The sequence below is a fragment of the Oreochromis niloticus genome, linkage group LG17, assembly GCF_001858045.2.
Source record: "Oreochromis niloticus isolate F11D_XX linkage group LG17, O_niloticus_UMD_NMBU, whole genome shotgun sequence".
Classification (NCBI taxonomy): Eukaryota; Metazoa; Chordata; class Actinopteri; order Cichliformes; family Cichlidae; genus Oreochromis; species Oreochromis niloticus.
Genome location: NC_031981.2, coordinates 2,341,163 through 2,358,300, shown reverse-complemented (window position 1 = coordinate 2,358,300; position 17,138 = coordinate 2,341,163). Strand labels below are relative to the sequence as shown.

At 40.8% G+C, this 17,138-nt stretch overlaps 1 protein-coding gene across 4 annotated transcripts in view; it reads left to right on the top strand.

The window, feature by feature from the left end:
- The window catches only part of fcho1 (FCH and mu domain containing endocytic adaptor 1), a 62,329-nt gene that overhangs the window by 17,368 nt on the left and 27,823 nt on the right, over positions 1–17,138 (top strand). For all 4 annotated transcript variants that reach the window (XM_019346809.2, XM_013271269.3, XM_005451853.3 and 1 more), the window contains exon 3: positions 13,536–13,627. In XM_019346809.2, the coding sequence (XP_019202354.1) occupies positions 13,536–13,627 (92 nt within the window). The remainder of the gene's footprint in view (positions 1–13,535; positions 13,628–17,138) is intronic.

Below are 17,138 nucleotides of genomic sequence, written 5' to 3'. Positions count from 1 at the left end.
AAATGTGCCGTTGCTCAAGAGTAAAATGTGAAATAATCTGCAGCTTGTTTTGATTTAAATATTTATTTCCCATAATAAGTTCAACAGGGCAGATGTACTTAAGGAACATGAGACTTCAGTTTCAGATAAATAAAGGCAAATATTGCAAACTACACAAAAGGCAGCCGCTAAAGTGTTTAAGTTTCAAAATAGAACAAACAAACAGACTAAATTGTCAATTCCACTTAGAAACAAAATATTAATTCTAAAAATAAATCTTAGGTCGTTTTACAGAAGAACAGACAAAATTGACTAACTTTTGTCAATATCAAATAAACTGAGAACTAAAAGGAAATTCTCAATCTCTCCTTGTTGTATAGCTTAGCTTTTCAAACAGTTTTAACAGTTACTTTAGTCTGACAAAAGCCGAATGACGAATCAGCGCTTTCAGTCAGAGATTGAGCATGCACCGCTTTATTGTATTTCCAGACTTGCTTTCGGCACAATTTACAGTGCGCGCTACTCTGTTTTTTGTCAGACTTGAAATAGCCGAAATACCTTCACACTACGGAACTTCTGTGGCCCTTCCGTTCGACAAGCTCTCCGGCATTGGAACCATCATCTGTTTTTTTCTTCGGTAACCTTCGCTCACGCTCTCGGTTGATTTTTCTCTAGTCGGCAAACTCCTTTCCTTCATGACCCGGGCTGCACGGCTGCAAAAACAAATACACATGTGCGCCTTGGCGCTTGTGCTGTACGTAACAAGTCACGTGACGTGACGCTGCGGCTGTGATTGGTTCGGCTCTGCGCTACTTAATTTGGATTGGCTGTTCTTTTTTTTTCTTTTTTTTTTAAGAGGACAAGAGGACAAGCCTATCGCAATGGTTTAATTTTTCTATCGAGAAAAAGTTATTTCGCAATACATATCGTTATCGTTTTATCGCCCAGCTCTAAGCTTAAGCCTAATTTACCGTCCCGCAAATGCGTCTGTGGACACCCGCCCACGTGCTCCCGTGCAGTCCTCCAAAATCTAGGTCTTGTGTCTGTTTGCGAAGCACAAAAACTCCAACGCATCGTTTAACAGATTCCCTGAGCTGGCGCCAGGTGTTTACAGCGTCTCACCAGAGTTCTTGTGTGTTCACCACCACTAACTATACATCATGTCCTGAATCATCACCTCTCTAATATGACATGTAAGAGAAAAAAACAGGGTAATTAAAAGCCTGACAGCGGCAGGATTTCTAACCTCGGATTAGATTACACTCAATTTTGCAAGTATTAAAAAAACTAGTATGACTAATTATGGCATTAATTGGCTTAATTTCTCAGAGAACAGCGGCCTCATTAGTAGTCTTACACCAGTGAACTAAGCACAGGAGTGAAACTCTCCCACATGCCTCTGTGACTTTGTCAGCTGACAGCTTTTTCCTTCTCTCTTTGTCCTCCTCTTTGCTTCTGTCCCAGCCTACCTAGTACATCTATTTCAGGTGCGCCCTAGTTTTTGGCCTAACAGACAGAAAAGTTTTGCACATTGAACTAATATTTCCAGACTTTCAATTAAGGTGCAGAAGACACAGTTTAGAACAGAGACTCTCGAAGTTTAGTTCATTGAGCCGAGGTTCGGTTTAGGGCCGGAAAAGAAAAATGACCCATCTAAAGTCATTAATTTATAGCACCAGAGAACCTGCACAGACGGGGGGACGCACTTAAATTCAAAAGTCCTGTAGTATAGTTAACTGTAGCCACACCCCTTATTTCCCATCATGCCTCATTTCCCATCACTGACTTAGTAGTCGGTAATAAGTTGTCTGTTTTATGTTTCAGTGCAGTTCAGAGGAAGCTGATTTATGCTGAATGTTGGGATCTTTGTGCCAGGTTATTTAAGGTGGCCGTCACAGCACCCATATTTGGAAACCCGATACTGTTTATTGGTATTAAACAGTATTTTATTTTTGCATGCAGTCACAGGCAGCGCAGCACGTTACAGAGGGCCTCCTGAGGCAGTTTGAGAATCTCGTCATTGGAATAATTCAAGTTCTTATAGAAATGAACTTTACCCCATGATGATTGTATTGAACTTGAGCCTATGGTGAGCAGCTGTTATTACCTCTCCTGCTCATCTGTCAGACTCTTAAAGCTGTAGTGTTGTTTTGCTTTTTTCTTTACTGGTCAATATGAGCTGTCGATTGTCTTTGTGCTGAACATATAACTGCAGATTTGCAGGCAAGTAGAAAAGCAAAATCTAAAGAACAAATGAGTAGACGTACTTGTGCGTCTATACATATTTCCCATTCAGCCTGCTTTCAGAGCCAAATGGCTTTGAAATACAAACCACTCTTTAGTTAATTAGGCAGCACAGCCACTCGGGGACAAGCCACACACAGAGCCTCGGCTTGTTTGGCTCAAGAACATTCACAGCCTCTCACAAAGCCTCCTCATAGCTCTCTGTCCTTTCCCATTAACTGAATGAAAGCTGTGCTTATGGTCCACAGGAGGAAGCATACCGGCTGTAATTAAGTGCATCCTTAGCAAATTAAGGCGCTGCTAAGTCTTGGGAACAGAATTCGTTTCTCTGTAAGGATTCGTCATGCTCGATCATTCCAGGAAACGTAATCGCACTCAGAAATAATCATCGAGGTATATAGAATATAAAATATTTCTTCAGTATGCTTTGATTTCGTTTGCTGGTTCTCAGATGTCATCACTTTGCGAGTGTGTCAAAGGATTCAGACAGTTTTTCTTCTCTTGATTCTCCCTTTGCCTCGAAGGTAGAGAAGCTAAAATAGTTTATTTCAGTGGCTGAACTGAGTGGCTCCACAAAGGCCCGGTATAAGTAAGATAAAGAAGGATTACTTGGAACTGCGAATCATGCAGAGCTACTCTACTGGAGTCCAAAAATAAAAGAAGTATGGAGCTTAAAATCTGGCAGAATACGTCCCCATTAAATCTTCCCAATTAAGAATTTCATATGGTTTGTTGTTGTTCTTTTCTTTTTGATGTAATTCAAATAATTTAATATTTAACTAAGTACATTTTCTATGGATTAACTGAGTAAGCTTTACAGGTTTTTTGTTTGTTTGTTTTTTTTAACGATGATGTAAAATAATGGGCTCGATGACAGCAAGTTTGTGAATATGATATCTTAAGGATAATCGACAGAGGTTTCAAATTGACCTTAGGTTGATTACATATATTTTTTGCCTCTAAGCCTCACAGTCCTGACGCAGCACAAACTCAGTCTAGTCTGTTCTGTTTATAAACTAAATATTACATTTGATTTGATGTAAACTCATGTCATCACCTACAAAGTCGCCCCATTTAGCATCATTTTACTTAAGATCCAATCATGCAAAATAAGATTCTTTACCATTTTTCAAACTTTTGATCAGGACTGTATTTTAGAAAATAGCCACATAATCTGAATTCATTACTAAGGTGACCTGTAATAGTTTCTTTAATAATATTCCATTTCTTCTCCCACATCAGGCTGCTTTCTGTCGCTGCAGTGCTGTATAGATCTCAGAAGGCCACTGTGCATGCTTCTCAGGGGAATTTAGAAGAACTGCATCAAAGAAACCTTTAAAGCTCGGCGAACGGTGCAGCTCTGTACAGTATAAAGGACAGCATTGTCTTCTGTCTTCTCTTCTTAAAAATGCCTCCTCCTTTGCCTGCAGATATGTCTCTTTGCACAGAAACGCTGCACCCACTGGGCTTTTATTATTGCCTGCTTCTCAGTTTAATGATGCCAGTGTTGCTGCCCTGCCATCACTTTGAGTCATGTGGGTTTCTTGTGGGGTGAAGATCTGTGAACACACTGAGAAAATCTTTCTGCTTTCAGGGTTTTCCCTCTGCTTCTGCCTCTCCACTCATTTCATCCCTGCTCCTCTTCTCCCTGCTTCCTCCTTTTGTCCTTGCTCAGTTGTTCATCTCAAATATGCTCTGTGCCAAGTTAGAATAAGAGCCAAGACCGATCAATATGAGACTCGCTAAATCTGTTTTATGTTATGGCATACTATGTGTACGGCAGTAATCTCCAAATATTCGTGTTCCTCGTGAACTGATTGCATAGTTTGGGTTGGTTAACAATTAAATAAATAGTACATATATCTGTGTATACATCACATAAGAAAATCAGCAGGCAAAATTTGTTCAAACCAACCTACTCGACACATTTGACTGCGTCTGCTGATACTGGTGCAGCTACCTGCTGCTGACGTTATTGACACCTCTCTGCTGTGGGAGCGTTCCCGCCGCTCAGCCTGCTCGGTCAGCAGAAAAAGTATCTGTGAGTCAGCAAAAGTCGCAGCAGCTCTGACAGACCGGTCAGTCAACTGGCTCTGTGATAGAGTGTCTGACACAAGGTTGTAAAAGTTTACAGCTACTGTCAGCGGCAGCCTGTTAGGAAGCGTCAGTGCGGGACCGTTCAGTGCATCATTGTGTGGTGCTGAACTGTCACGTATAAATTGTGCGCTCTGATGTTTTGCTCGTGACTTGTGAAAATTACTATAACATAATAAAATTGATCTGTGATGACTTTGATAACTGGAAATAGCTGACTTTGCCTTATTGCAGATGAAAAAATAAACTGGATCTCTAAAACCAGCAGAAGAAATGTTTTCTGTACATAATTCAGCAAAGTACAAATATACAGGGAGTGCAGAATTATTAGGCAAATGAGTATTTTGTCCACATCATCCTCTTCATGCATGTTGTCTTACTCCAAGCTGTATAGGCTCGAAAGCCTACTACCAATTAAGCATATTAGGTGATGTGCATCTCTGTAATGAGAAGGGGTGTGGTCTAATGACATCAACACCCTATATCAGCTGTGCATAATTATTAGGCAACTTCCTTTCCTTTGGCCAAATGGGTCAAAAGAAGGACTTGACAGGCTCAGAAAAGTCAAAAATAGTGAGATATCTTGCAGAGGGATGCAGCAGTCTTAAAATTGCAAAGCTTCTGAAGCGTGATCATCGATCAATCAAGCGTTTCATTCAAAATAGTCAACAGGGTCGCAAGAAGCGTGTGGAAAAACCAAGGCGCAAAATAACTGCCCATGAACTGAGAAAAGTCAAGCGTGCAGATGCCAAGATGCCACTTGCCACCAGTTTGGCCATATTTCAGAGCTGCAACATCACTGGAGTGCCCAAAAGCACAAGGTGTGCAATACTCAGAGACATGGCCGAGGTAAGAAAGGCTGAAAGACGACCACCACTGAACAAGACACACAAGCTGAAACGTCAAGACTGGGCCAAGAAATATCTCAAGACTGATTTTTCTAAGGTTTTATGGACTGATGAAATGAGAGTGAGTCTTGATGGGCCAGATGGATGGGCCCGTGGCTGGATTGGTAAAGGGCAGAGAGCTCCAGTCCGACTCAGACGCCAGCAAGGTGGAGGTGGAGTACTGGTTTGGACTGGTATCATCAAAGATGAGCTTGTGGGGCCTTTTCGGGTTGAGGATGGAGTCAAGCTCAACTCCCAGTCCTACTGCCAGTTTCTGGAAGACACCTTCTTCAAGCAGTGGTACAGGAAGAAGTCTGCATCCTTCAAGAAAAACATGATTTTCATGCAGGACAATGCTCCATCACATGCGTCCAAGTACTCCACAGCGTGGCTGGCAAGAAAGGGTATAAAAGAAGAAAAACTAATGACATGGCCTCCTTGTTCACCTGATCTGAACCCCATTGAGAACCTGTGGTCCATCATCAAATGTGAGATTTACAAGGAGGGAAAACAGTACACCTCTCTGAACAGTGTCTGGGAGGCTGTGGTTGCTGCTGCACGCAATGTTGATGGTGAACAGATCAAAACACTGACAGAATCCATGGATGGCAGGCTTTTGAGTGTCCTTGCAAAGAAAGGTGGCTATATTGGTCGCTGATTTGTTTTTGTTTTGTTTTTGAATGTCAGAAATGTATATTTGTGAATGTGGAGATGTTATATTGGTTTCACTGGTAAAAATAAATAATTGAAATGGGTATATATTTGTTTTTTGTTAAGTTGCCTAATAATTATGCACAGTAATAGTCACCTGCACACACAGATATCCCTCTAAAATAGCTAAAACTAAAAACAAACTAAAAACTACTTCCAAAAACATTCAGCTTTGATATTAATGAGTTTTTTGGGTTCATTGAGAACATGGTTGTTGTTCAATTATAAAATTATTCCTCAAAAATACAACTTGCCTAATAATTCTGCACTCCCTGTAGTTTAAACCAGCACATGTTGAAAAGGGGTCTTCCTGTGGGTGCTGGGGGTGGATATTAAGAACTTAAGACGTGCATTATCAGTGTGGCCTTCATACGTCATGCTGTAGACCAGGGGTGTGAAACATAAGGCCCGGGGCCAGAATTGGCCCGCCAAAGACTCCAATCTGGCCCTCTGAATGGCGGCTATAAAGTTTAGACTTAACTTTATTTTACTGCTTTTCCTACTGATAAAGACCACAGCCATTCATACAACACATAAGTAAATCAGTCAAATCTAAACAGTTAAATACCAGAAAGTTGCTTTTTTTTCTCAATTTACAATAGAAAATATTTTTTTTAACATTAATTTTAATGAATTACTATTTTATTTATGTCTTTATCATGTAGAAAAACTGAGATGTATTGATGAAATTGCATTTCTATTTCCTATATTAAAATATTTCAGGATAGACTGGAGTTAAACTTCTTTACAGTAGCAGAAAGGAGCGTTTCAGTAGTCTGTGAAATAAGTTTAACGTACCTGCTTTAGACTGTATGGGATTTCTAGAGGAGGTGTTTTCCTGGTGCTACTATGTATCATTTGTTTCTGCTTGTTTCTTACTTTTGACGAAACAACACAACACAATGTGTTAAAGAGCAGGAATATGCTCAGACACTGGATCCATCCATCTGTCTGATAGACTGCACAGTCATATATATTAGGCAGAGCTAAAGGCACAGATCTAGATATTGTCAGAAAAGGGAACATTATATCAGAAAGCCTGAGCCAAGCGCTTCACCTCAGTATGCTTAAATTCTTGGGGGGAAAAAGAGAAATCTACAAATGCATTTTACTGGGAGTCCTTTTGTGTCTCACTCTGGTACACTCTGGTCCTTTTGTGTGCTGCGAGTTAGAGAGCACAAATAGTCCTAACGCAGGTAAAGTCTGCTGCCGATTCTAAAAAGCAGAATATTTCTGAATTAATGTGACGTTTCTAAAACCACCAGCCAAAAACCGCAGGCATCCAGTCAGGTGAAAGCAGAGGATTTCTTGCTAATGCCTCAAGCTGTCTTTGGCTCATCTGTATAAGGCACCATATAATCTTTTACCCTTTCTGTCATTTGCCAATCAACAGCACAGGTTAAGCAGTTGAGATGCACAGGAATACATTTGTATTTGTTATAGAAGAAGCTGCGAAGACGGTCGTACAGTGCAGAGTGCAGCTCAGCTCAGGTTTGTTCACTGTCTGTAATTAGTTTCATAAATGCCTGGAGGGAAGTCTGAAGATGTGTCTAATTAGAATCAAGTGAGAGCAGTTTAAACACACACACACGCACACACGCGCACACGCACACACGTCAGGTATTCATATCTTATGGGGACATCTAATTGACATAATGCTTTCCCTAGCCCCTAACCCTTACCCTGAACCTAACCATAACCCAATTGTAACCCTGACACTAAAACCACATTTTGAGTGTCAAAAATGCCTTCAAACTCGTGGGGACCAGGATTTTGGTCCCTATAAGGGCTGTTGGTCCCCACAAGTATAGTAGCATTCCAATTTTTGGTCCCCACAAAGATATGAATACAAGCTCTCACACACACAGAAACAGACATTACACTGAAATGATGACTAAGGTAAAGACTTAATATACTGTCTGAAACAGCAGGCTTATAAGTTCAGTTATTTCAGTGTCGTCTGCTTCAGACGCAGTAGCGGTTAAACTCTGGGGATTTGGTAGACTAGTCGACAGAAAGGCTTTAAAATCCTCGCCCTGTTTTACACTAAAGGTTTTGTAATATGTCTGTTTTAACAGGGAACAGTATTTTTAAATTGTGTGAGCCACATTATTTTTAAAGGAGCGACTCTGAACCTTTTGGTGCAGTTACAGCTTTCATGTCGTCTGAGAAGGTTTGGAAAAGCTTTAGCTTCAGCAGTTGGTCCAGTAGTGTAAATCCTGTTTACATCCTTATGAACATGTTGTGTTTACAGAAAAACGTTCCATTCGGTGACATCTCAAAGCCTGTTTGAGAAATACAATGTAACACTAAATTCTGAACTCACTCTAAACATTGTTGCCATTTGCATCGTCCCCAAGCAGGGAAGGTGTACTCATGGGAAACCTTCATGCAGCCTCTGAGTGTGCCATGACAAGACTGAACTTCTCTTCTTTCCACTCACAGCAAACCCTGTGAGCCTCTCTCATATGTTGGCTCCCAAAACTGCCAAATCAGTGATGGTCAATACACTTATCAACACATTTGATTTTAAACCTCTTTTAGAGGAATCTGAGCATCCTTGCTGAGATGAACCTTCCCTGCAGCACCCTCCTCCTTAACAAATGTGAGCCTTTCTCCTACTGACCTTAGTGGCCCGCTAAGTCTGTATCTTCATGAGAAACTTGGGCACATACAGATTTGACACCCTCCCTTCATAAAGCTTCCCCCTCGCCTCCTTTCTTTTCCGCTCCTCATTGTCATGGTAATGGCTCCATCACGCATGACCAAAGCGGTCAGCTTAATTGATGAAAAAGAGATCAGTGAGAGGTGAGAAGAGAGGGGGGTTTGCATATATCAGACATGAAGGATTTTCTCTCACTGAAGGCTTTAAGGAATACTTATTGCTAACCTGCATATTTATTGTTTGTATTCTATACAGTAATTTAGTTATAGCCAATCAATCCAAGCGTGAAAGCACCAAAAACTATGATGTGTTGTAAATAATCTAAACCTGCACTTGCCCCTTTCATTCTGAATTCATACTGAAGTGAAGTTGAATACATTAATCACTAAACTTGTGCAGTGAGATCTATTTTCAGCTGCCGATAACATTTGGATCTCTAGTGGGTTTTTACTCGTTGCTGAAAATTGTTTGTGGGATTGACTGAAAATAAACCACAGAGCCCATAACAACAAACATGTTATGTGTTTTTAAATAGAATTGGTGGTGGTACAACTTGGCTTTTAGTACAAAGGAATAAGCTTTATCAGGCTTCAAATTCATGCGAATGTGTCTAATATTAGCATTATTTTCTCTGGGTTTTATGTTTGTTTGTTTGTTTGTTTGTTTGTTTGTTTTTATGGGAGATCTGAAACATAGTTTATATTTAAAGAATTTCTTATGGCATACAGTTTTCCCAATCATCAGCATTTCATATAATCAGTAACAAACCTGTTCATCCACGTGATCTGCTGTGCAGCTGAGGACACATGATCGAAGTGTGCGCACTGAATATTCTAGTTTTCAGGCAGTCGTCCCCTGAAGAGACGATGGACAAAGCTGAAACTGTCTGACAGCCCTGCTGGTAGGAGAGCCTTTTATTTCCTTACATCAACAATGAGTCTCTTCCATCTAATGTGAAAACTGCAAGACGACACAAAAAGACCAGCTGTCGCTGAGAATGAAGCAGATTTGGAAAATACGCTGCTTTCTTTGCCAGAAGTGGTTTGTAAAGCAAACCTGAGGTGAAACGTTGGCCCGGTGCAGAGAGCAGCACAGAGTCACACAGCTGCTCCTGAAAGTCACTGTGTTGAACTAACTGTACACGCAAAAAGTGAAAGAAATAGTTTAATTAAATAAAAAAACACCTTCTGGTCCGTTCAGTGCACACTTCCAAAGTCACCTTCAGTGGTGTGAAACTTGTCACTAAGAAACTACCTCGTCTTTGTCAACTTAATCTGCGATCGCTGAGTTGTCGGCTAAACGGGAACACGAGTAAATATTTGAGCCTTAGAGAAGGTAAATACAGACAATTCAATGTGCTAAGCAATAAGCCGTTGTAATAAAGTTCGTATCGCTCCTGGCACAGTTTGCTCAGACTCGCTTTTCACATATTCAAATGTTCTTAAGGATTGTGATCATAATCAAACACCGTGCTCACCTTATAAGGGACCATAATAGACTGTGGGGAAGCTCTATTTGCATGGAACTGAGAGACTAGCCTGATAGTACTGGTGGAGACGTGCTGTATGTAGTTGTAGAGTGTGTGTGTGTGTGTGTGTGTGTGTGTGTGTGTGTAAACTGGCAGCTCACCTTTCTGTGGCGAGAGTGAAGTTTCTGCAAGGAAGGGACGAGTCCTGCATAACATTAGTCCAACTCGCTGTTTATGGACAACAAAAGTCAAAACATTCAGTTTGGTAAAAACACGGATCTGAAGTTACGAAGGACAGAAAACAGGATGTAGGCGTTTCATCGTGTGCTCAGTACAACGAAACCACTTTATGTGAAGTTAAAGGACTGAGTCTTTATGTCAGGATGATGTAACCAATCAAGTCTTATCTTTTTTATTTATTTTATAATTGTTTCTCTCACTAGTCTGCAAAACAGGTTAGTTCATCCAAACCATAAACAGAAACATGGTTTTAACATCAGACACAGGATCAAAAATTAAACTGATTGCAGCTCCTCTGATGATTTTTCTGTAGATTAATCTGCAAATGAGTTTCTCCAACACTGGATACTTTTAAAACTCGTTTAAAGACCCTTTTTTCCTCTTTGGCTATTAATTCTGTATGAGTCTGTCATTATTTTATTCTTATTATTTTCTTATCTTTTATTTTACTTTCCTTTTAAATGTTATCTGATTATTTTATTGTACAGTACTGTGGTCAACAGTTGTTGTTTTTAAAAGTGCTATATGAATAAAATTGATTTGACTCTAATCTTGATGTTTGATCTGTGAGTCTTTAAAACTCGAGGAGACTTCACAAAGCTTCTTTTATATGTGAAAAAGCATAACTCTGACTTTACTGAGGCACAAAGAAAATCCAAGCTTAATTTTTTCCTTTATTAACTGACTTTTTCACCCAGATCGGATCGTGTTTTGATCCTTTTGCAAAAGCAGCGAGTCATAAATGTTGTCAAAAGGCAGCAACCTCTCTCTCTATAGCCGCTTTAAGTGTGTGTGTGAGTGTGTATTCATATCTCTGTGGGGACCAAATATTAGAAGTTTACTTCACTTATAGGGACCAAAATCCTGGTCCCCACAAGTTTGAAGGTATTTTTGAGACTCAAAATGTGGTTTTAGTGTCAGGGTTACATTTGGGTTATGGTTAGGTTTAGGGTAAGCAGCTAGGGAACGCTTTATGTCAATGAGATGTCCCCACAAGATATGAAAATGAGTGTGCGTGTGTCTCTTTTATGGCTATGATAAAAATAAAGCTCAGGGGACGTGACCATCTCAGAAGCTGACTTTGTTGCGTGTTTTCTGACAGACGGTGCCAGCACCTCGTCTGAGATCATTCTCAGCTGTTTTTTCCTTGTCCTGCTTCTTTTTGTGTGTGTGTGTGTGTGGGTGTGTGTGTGTGTGTGTGTGTGGGGGGTGTGTGTGTGTGTGTGTGTGTGTGTGTGTGTGTTTACTGATGACCCTTCCTTGGCATTCCAGCCATTCCCCTGGTACCTGGGAAGTGGTCTGCTCCCCAGCACGATATTTTTAGGTCCTGCGAAGCAGCTGTCTGCGTTTCTGCTTGCACACACAACCCTGCTGTCTGCTGACTGAAAAATGTGGTGAGGCTGAAGATGCAATCTGCCTCTGCCTCAGTCGGGCTCTTGTCCAGATTATATAGATGTAATCGGAGGGAGGTTTAGGTTTGTGTAATTACAGCGGCGATGGGGCCTGTGCTAAATCTGCTGAGCCATAAGGTGTGCGACTGATCTCACCAACAATCTTGTTCTGTGTTTGTTTGTGCTTCTTTCACACAACACTGAGTCATGTTGGTCCTGAACTTTATGCTCCACAGATGAGCAGAAAATTCAGTTCAGGATTGCAGCAGCCGTTCACAGAGACCGAGACGTGGCGTAGTTGATCCTGGAATATCAGCACGAAGCGATCTGTTCAGTTATCACAGCTCATGTTTGAACTAAGAGCAACAAAATGCCAAATAATAGAGAGAGAGGTGAACAGTGTGGGTCCTTTGATTGTGTGATAGTCTGACATTTAGTGTGTGTCAGCTGGTCAGGCTGGTCGCTGCTTTTGGAGTAACTATCTATGAGCACAAATTGTTGTACCTGAAGAGGACCAGTACTGATGCTTATACAGCAAAGTCTGAAGGTGTGCTACACGAACACACGATTATAATCCAACAAAAATGTGTTGTTTCTTCACGCACGATGCTTTTATGGTTGTGTGACAGTCCAACTCGTAGGGCTTAATAACAAAAGAAAGAAAAGCAGTTGTTGAAAGAAAATTAAATTATTTTGATGAATTCATTTGCAAAAAATGATTTCAGAAGGCTGCATGTAATGATATTCACTAAATCAGTGGCACAGTGCATTCAGTATAAATTATTTGATGCTGTGCGATGCTGCAGGGTAGAAATAATAAAAAACCAAACTGTCACAGATCAGAACAAAGTGACAACAAAAGAAAGCAGCAGTGAGAGAAGAGCCAGTATCTACAGGGGCCTGTGAGGGACGGCTGGTTTGAAACACACGGCTGAAACTTACAGACAGACGGTCACAGTAAGAGTGTCGTGTGCTACATGTGCTCATGGAAATCCATCCGAACACTACAGATGAAGCACATTAGTTATTCATTCATGATTAATGTCAATAAATTGTTCTTTTATTAACTCAACTGTCTGTCCACCTGCAACCCACAAGAATCACTGATCCTCCTACGGGATTCACACGATAACGAGGTTTGTTCACTTTTGTTGTTTTATGGGCAAAAACCTGTGAATTATGATGGACTGAGTCAGATGAGCTTCTGCACACAGATGCTTTGGTTACGTTTAATTTTACGTTGTGCTTGTTCAAACACTAAAATGCTGTGATATGACAATACGAAGACAGTCGTCGAGCGGAAAACGGCTTAAAAAGAGTCCATCAGGGAGACGGCACTCGTGTTTCGGGGATATCAAAAGGAAACATTAAACAATAAAAAGGTCTTTTTGTGAAGTGTTGAGTTCCCTCGTGCACTGATGACCAATCACTGTGATGTTTTGAGGGAGAACAAAATAAATGAGTAATATTTGTGGCCATATTATTTTTGCCGCCTTTGGAATCTCAAATGCTCGAATAGCTTTTCTGTAACTGAAGGTCACGCGCGTGTAACATGCAGGATTGGCTTATAGAAGGTGAGCGATTTACCCGTCATGCCCATACGCACAAGATTCATTAACTTCTTTTAATAGTTTCTTTTTGTCCAGATGGAGAGAAGCTGGTTTCATTTTTACTTTCACCTTGAACCTTTGAGTGTCTCTGGTGTTTCTAGCAGATTATCAGGAGAAAAATGTCTCAAAGTCGAGCGAACTTGATTCTGAGGCCCCGACATCGCTTTTGTTACCTTTACCACGTTGGTCTGCTGTTTCTCGACTTACTGCTAACAGACGTGTGTGTCTGTGTGTTATTCTCGGCAGGGGGAGAAGAATGCCGGCTTTGATGTGCTCTACCACAACATGAAACATGGCCAGCTGGCAACCAAGGAACTCGCCGAGTTTGTCCGAGAGAGGTAAGGTTTGTGTGTATTTGTGAATATCTGTGTGGGAGGTGGTGCAAGTGATGAGATTTGGGTGGAAAATCCACCGTTCTTTACTACATACGTGGATAAAAGGATTGTGCCAAGTTGGATGAAATACTGGAAGATTACAAAATAACCATTATGATCTCATCTCTCAGTGTAACTAACAAGGTGTTCAGATTTATCCTGTTTCAAAGACCTGTCTGCAGATCGTGTACTGTGGAGGGGAAACACAAGTCTCTCCGTGCTTTGACCTCTGGCCTCTTTCAGCTTTGGTCATATCAAAGCCATCATAGCTCGCCGCAGCAGGCGTATTGAACTTCAGTTTTTTCCTGCACACTGCAGTTCTGAACCTTTTTCTAACCTAATCCGACGGGCAGAGCAAAACTGCATGACGCAGTTGGATCGGACATGGAGCCATCTATACAGTCAGGTCCATAAATATTTGGACAGAGACGACTTCCTTCTAATTTTGGTTCTGCACATTACCACAATACATTTTAAATGAAACAACTCAGTGCAGACTTTCAGCTTTAACTCAATGAGTTGGACAAAAAGTTTGCTTAGAAATGTTATAAAATAAAGCATTTTAACACAATCTTTTCATTTCAGGGCCCAAAAGTAAACAGACAAATTAAATAACTGAAAATAAAATGTTCATTTCTAATACTTGGTTGAAAACCCTTTGCTGGCATTGATGGCCTGAAGTCTTGAACTCATGGACATCACCAGATGCTGGGTTTCCTCCTGCTGGGCCTTTACTGCAGCGGCGTTCAGATGCTGTCTGTTTGTGAGCCTTTGTGTCTGAAGTTTAGTCTTCAACAAGTGAAATCCACGCTGAATTGGGTTAAGATCAGGTGACTGACTTGGCCATTCAAGAATATTCCTCTTCTTTGCTTTAATAAACTCCTCAGGATCTGTGTTATGAAACGCCGCCCAATCAGTTTGACTGTATTTGAGCAGACAGTCTGTCTCTGAACACCTCAGAGTGGCTTGCACTTGCAGTGAACCCTCTTATTTACTTTCATGCAGTCTTCTCTTTACGGTAGACCTGGGTATCGATACGCCGAACTCCTGGAGAGTGTTGTTACTTGGTTGGCTGTTGTGAATGGAAATGATTCTGCGATCATCCACCACCGTTAACTTCCTTGGACATCAAAGTCTTTTTGCATTGCTGAGTTCAGCGGCGCTAAATCTTTCAAATGCAAGCACCACACCTCAGATCAACCCCAGGTGATCGATTTCCTTAATCAACAATGACATAATAAAGGAATTCTCCACACCTGCCCGTGAAATGGCCTTTTAGTCAATTGTCCAATTACTTTTGGTCCCTTTGAAAAAGGGGTGGCACATGTTGAATGTGGGCGCCCTCAAATCAAAGGTGAGGGTCTAGACGCCTTTTCACGTGTATTGTATAACAATAATTGAAATATGTTTCAGTAAACCGGTAAAACTGTATCCAAATGTATACATTTAGATCTAACTGTGACAAATGTGATTTCTTTTTTCTCTCCCTATGGTGTGCATGTTAAAATTTATCAGGTTATTGTCTATTAAATACATAGAAAGCCACTTAATGTAATGTGACCTTCCCCTTGTACACTCTATCGAGGCAGCACCCTCACATAAACCAGAGTGCTTCTACTAGTGAGACACACATGAAGTCACCTGCTGTGTACACCTGCTCAGCTTCCTCACCTGACTCCCCCAGCGCTGACACAGCAGGATTTGTCTTCAACCACCAATCTCATTATTGAAGTCAGCCACATAGATTCACAGATTCATAGAGAGACTGCAGATAAACATGTTTAGAGAGTCAGGTGCGAATCAGGATGTTCTGCATTTAGTTGATTTGGGATAATCTTGCATCACAGCAAGGCTGTTGGACAGTTACCTTTTCCTTTTATCCCGATACTGTAACAAAGTAGATAAAGGCTAATTAATAATTAAAAGACAAACGAGGTTATGTTCGAATGAAAGAACAATCAGATTATCTTACTGACCTCTACTCAGCCCCTCCCTGAGCCTGGTTCTGCTGGAGGTTTCTTCCTGTTAAAAGGGAGTTTTTCCTTCCCACTCTCGCCAGGTGCTTGCTCATAGGGGTGGTCTGATTGTTGGGGGCTTCTCTCTGTTAATGTAGGATCTTTACCTCACAATATAAAGACCCTTGAAGCAACTGTTGTTGTGATTTGGCACTATATTAATAAAATTAAATTGAGCTCTGCAGTACAAAATATTTTCCTTGTGTACATGTTTACCACTTTATTAATCAGTTACTATGAATGTAGACACAATGCACATCTTTAGGACCTTTTTAAATGGTTTGCAAACTAAAATGAATCAGTTAGATGAAATCTAGTTGTTCTTCTTCTTAGCAAAATCAGCATGAGCCATTTACGAATCAGTAATAACTGGTGGTGCCATCGTGTCTGGGATGTAAAAATAGAGAACTTGACAGGACATTTGCACACTGACACAAAACTAAGTTGAGAGTGTATAACGTCAAATACTCTGTCAACTCATTTGTGATTTGCAGTTAGCACACTGAGGGGAGTAATGAGGAGTTTGTGCTCTCACAGCTGGATGCCAACGCGTACAGAGCACACTGTCAGACCAGCGATATAATCCTGACATTGATTCAGAGTGCTTGTGCACATTCCTCACAGGGGAAATTCACTTATCTGCTTGGAAAGCAGCAGACAACAAATCAGCAGTCAGGAAATGAAATAGCACTGTGGGTGAAACCGTGTGTGATCCTGCAGGATGGAGGCGAGGCAATTGTCCTGATAAATTTCCTCAATCTTTCTCTCTCGCCACTTCCCCGAAAGGTTATTTTGATATAAGAGAGTCTATGAAACACTTGGTTAAAGTACCAGAACAACTCTTCAGCCACACTGTCAGGGTTTTTGTATTCTCTGCATAGTGTTGTATTTACTTTAAGGAAGACGATCTGATTGGTTAGAGCTTGGAGTCTGAGGATGGACGACGGTTGTCTAAATAAAATATAGCAGAGAACAGCCTTTAAATATATCGGTCAATGAGCTAATTAGTTGCTAAACATCACAGTGGTCATTTATTATAGAATTATGTACTGAGAGACTTTAAGTTAAATACAGTTGTTCACCGGTTCCAACAATGTGAGAATCTCGTCCTGGAAATAAAAAGTATTTGGATTATAGTTGGTGGATGTACTACAGACACTGTATGAAATAAACATTCATTGCACACAACAACAACGACCACGACGACGTCGTCCCAAATAGCCAGTTACACTAAAGGCATTGACCCCACATCCAGCACATCACACCACATGAAAGTGTTGGGCCGGACGTGTTAACTGTTGGATACAGGTGTATAAAATGAAGCACTTAATGGCTCATTCTAAAAAGCTTACTTACTGTGAGATTGTAATAGGATGACAGCCCGTTTGTGAAGTTTCTTCCCTCTTTGATATTCCACAAAAAGCTGTAAGTTGTGTTATTACAACAAGGAAGCAAATAGA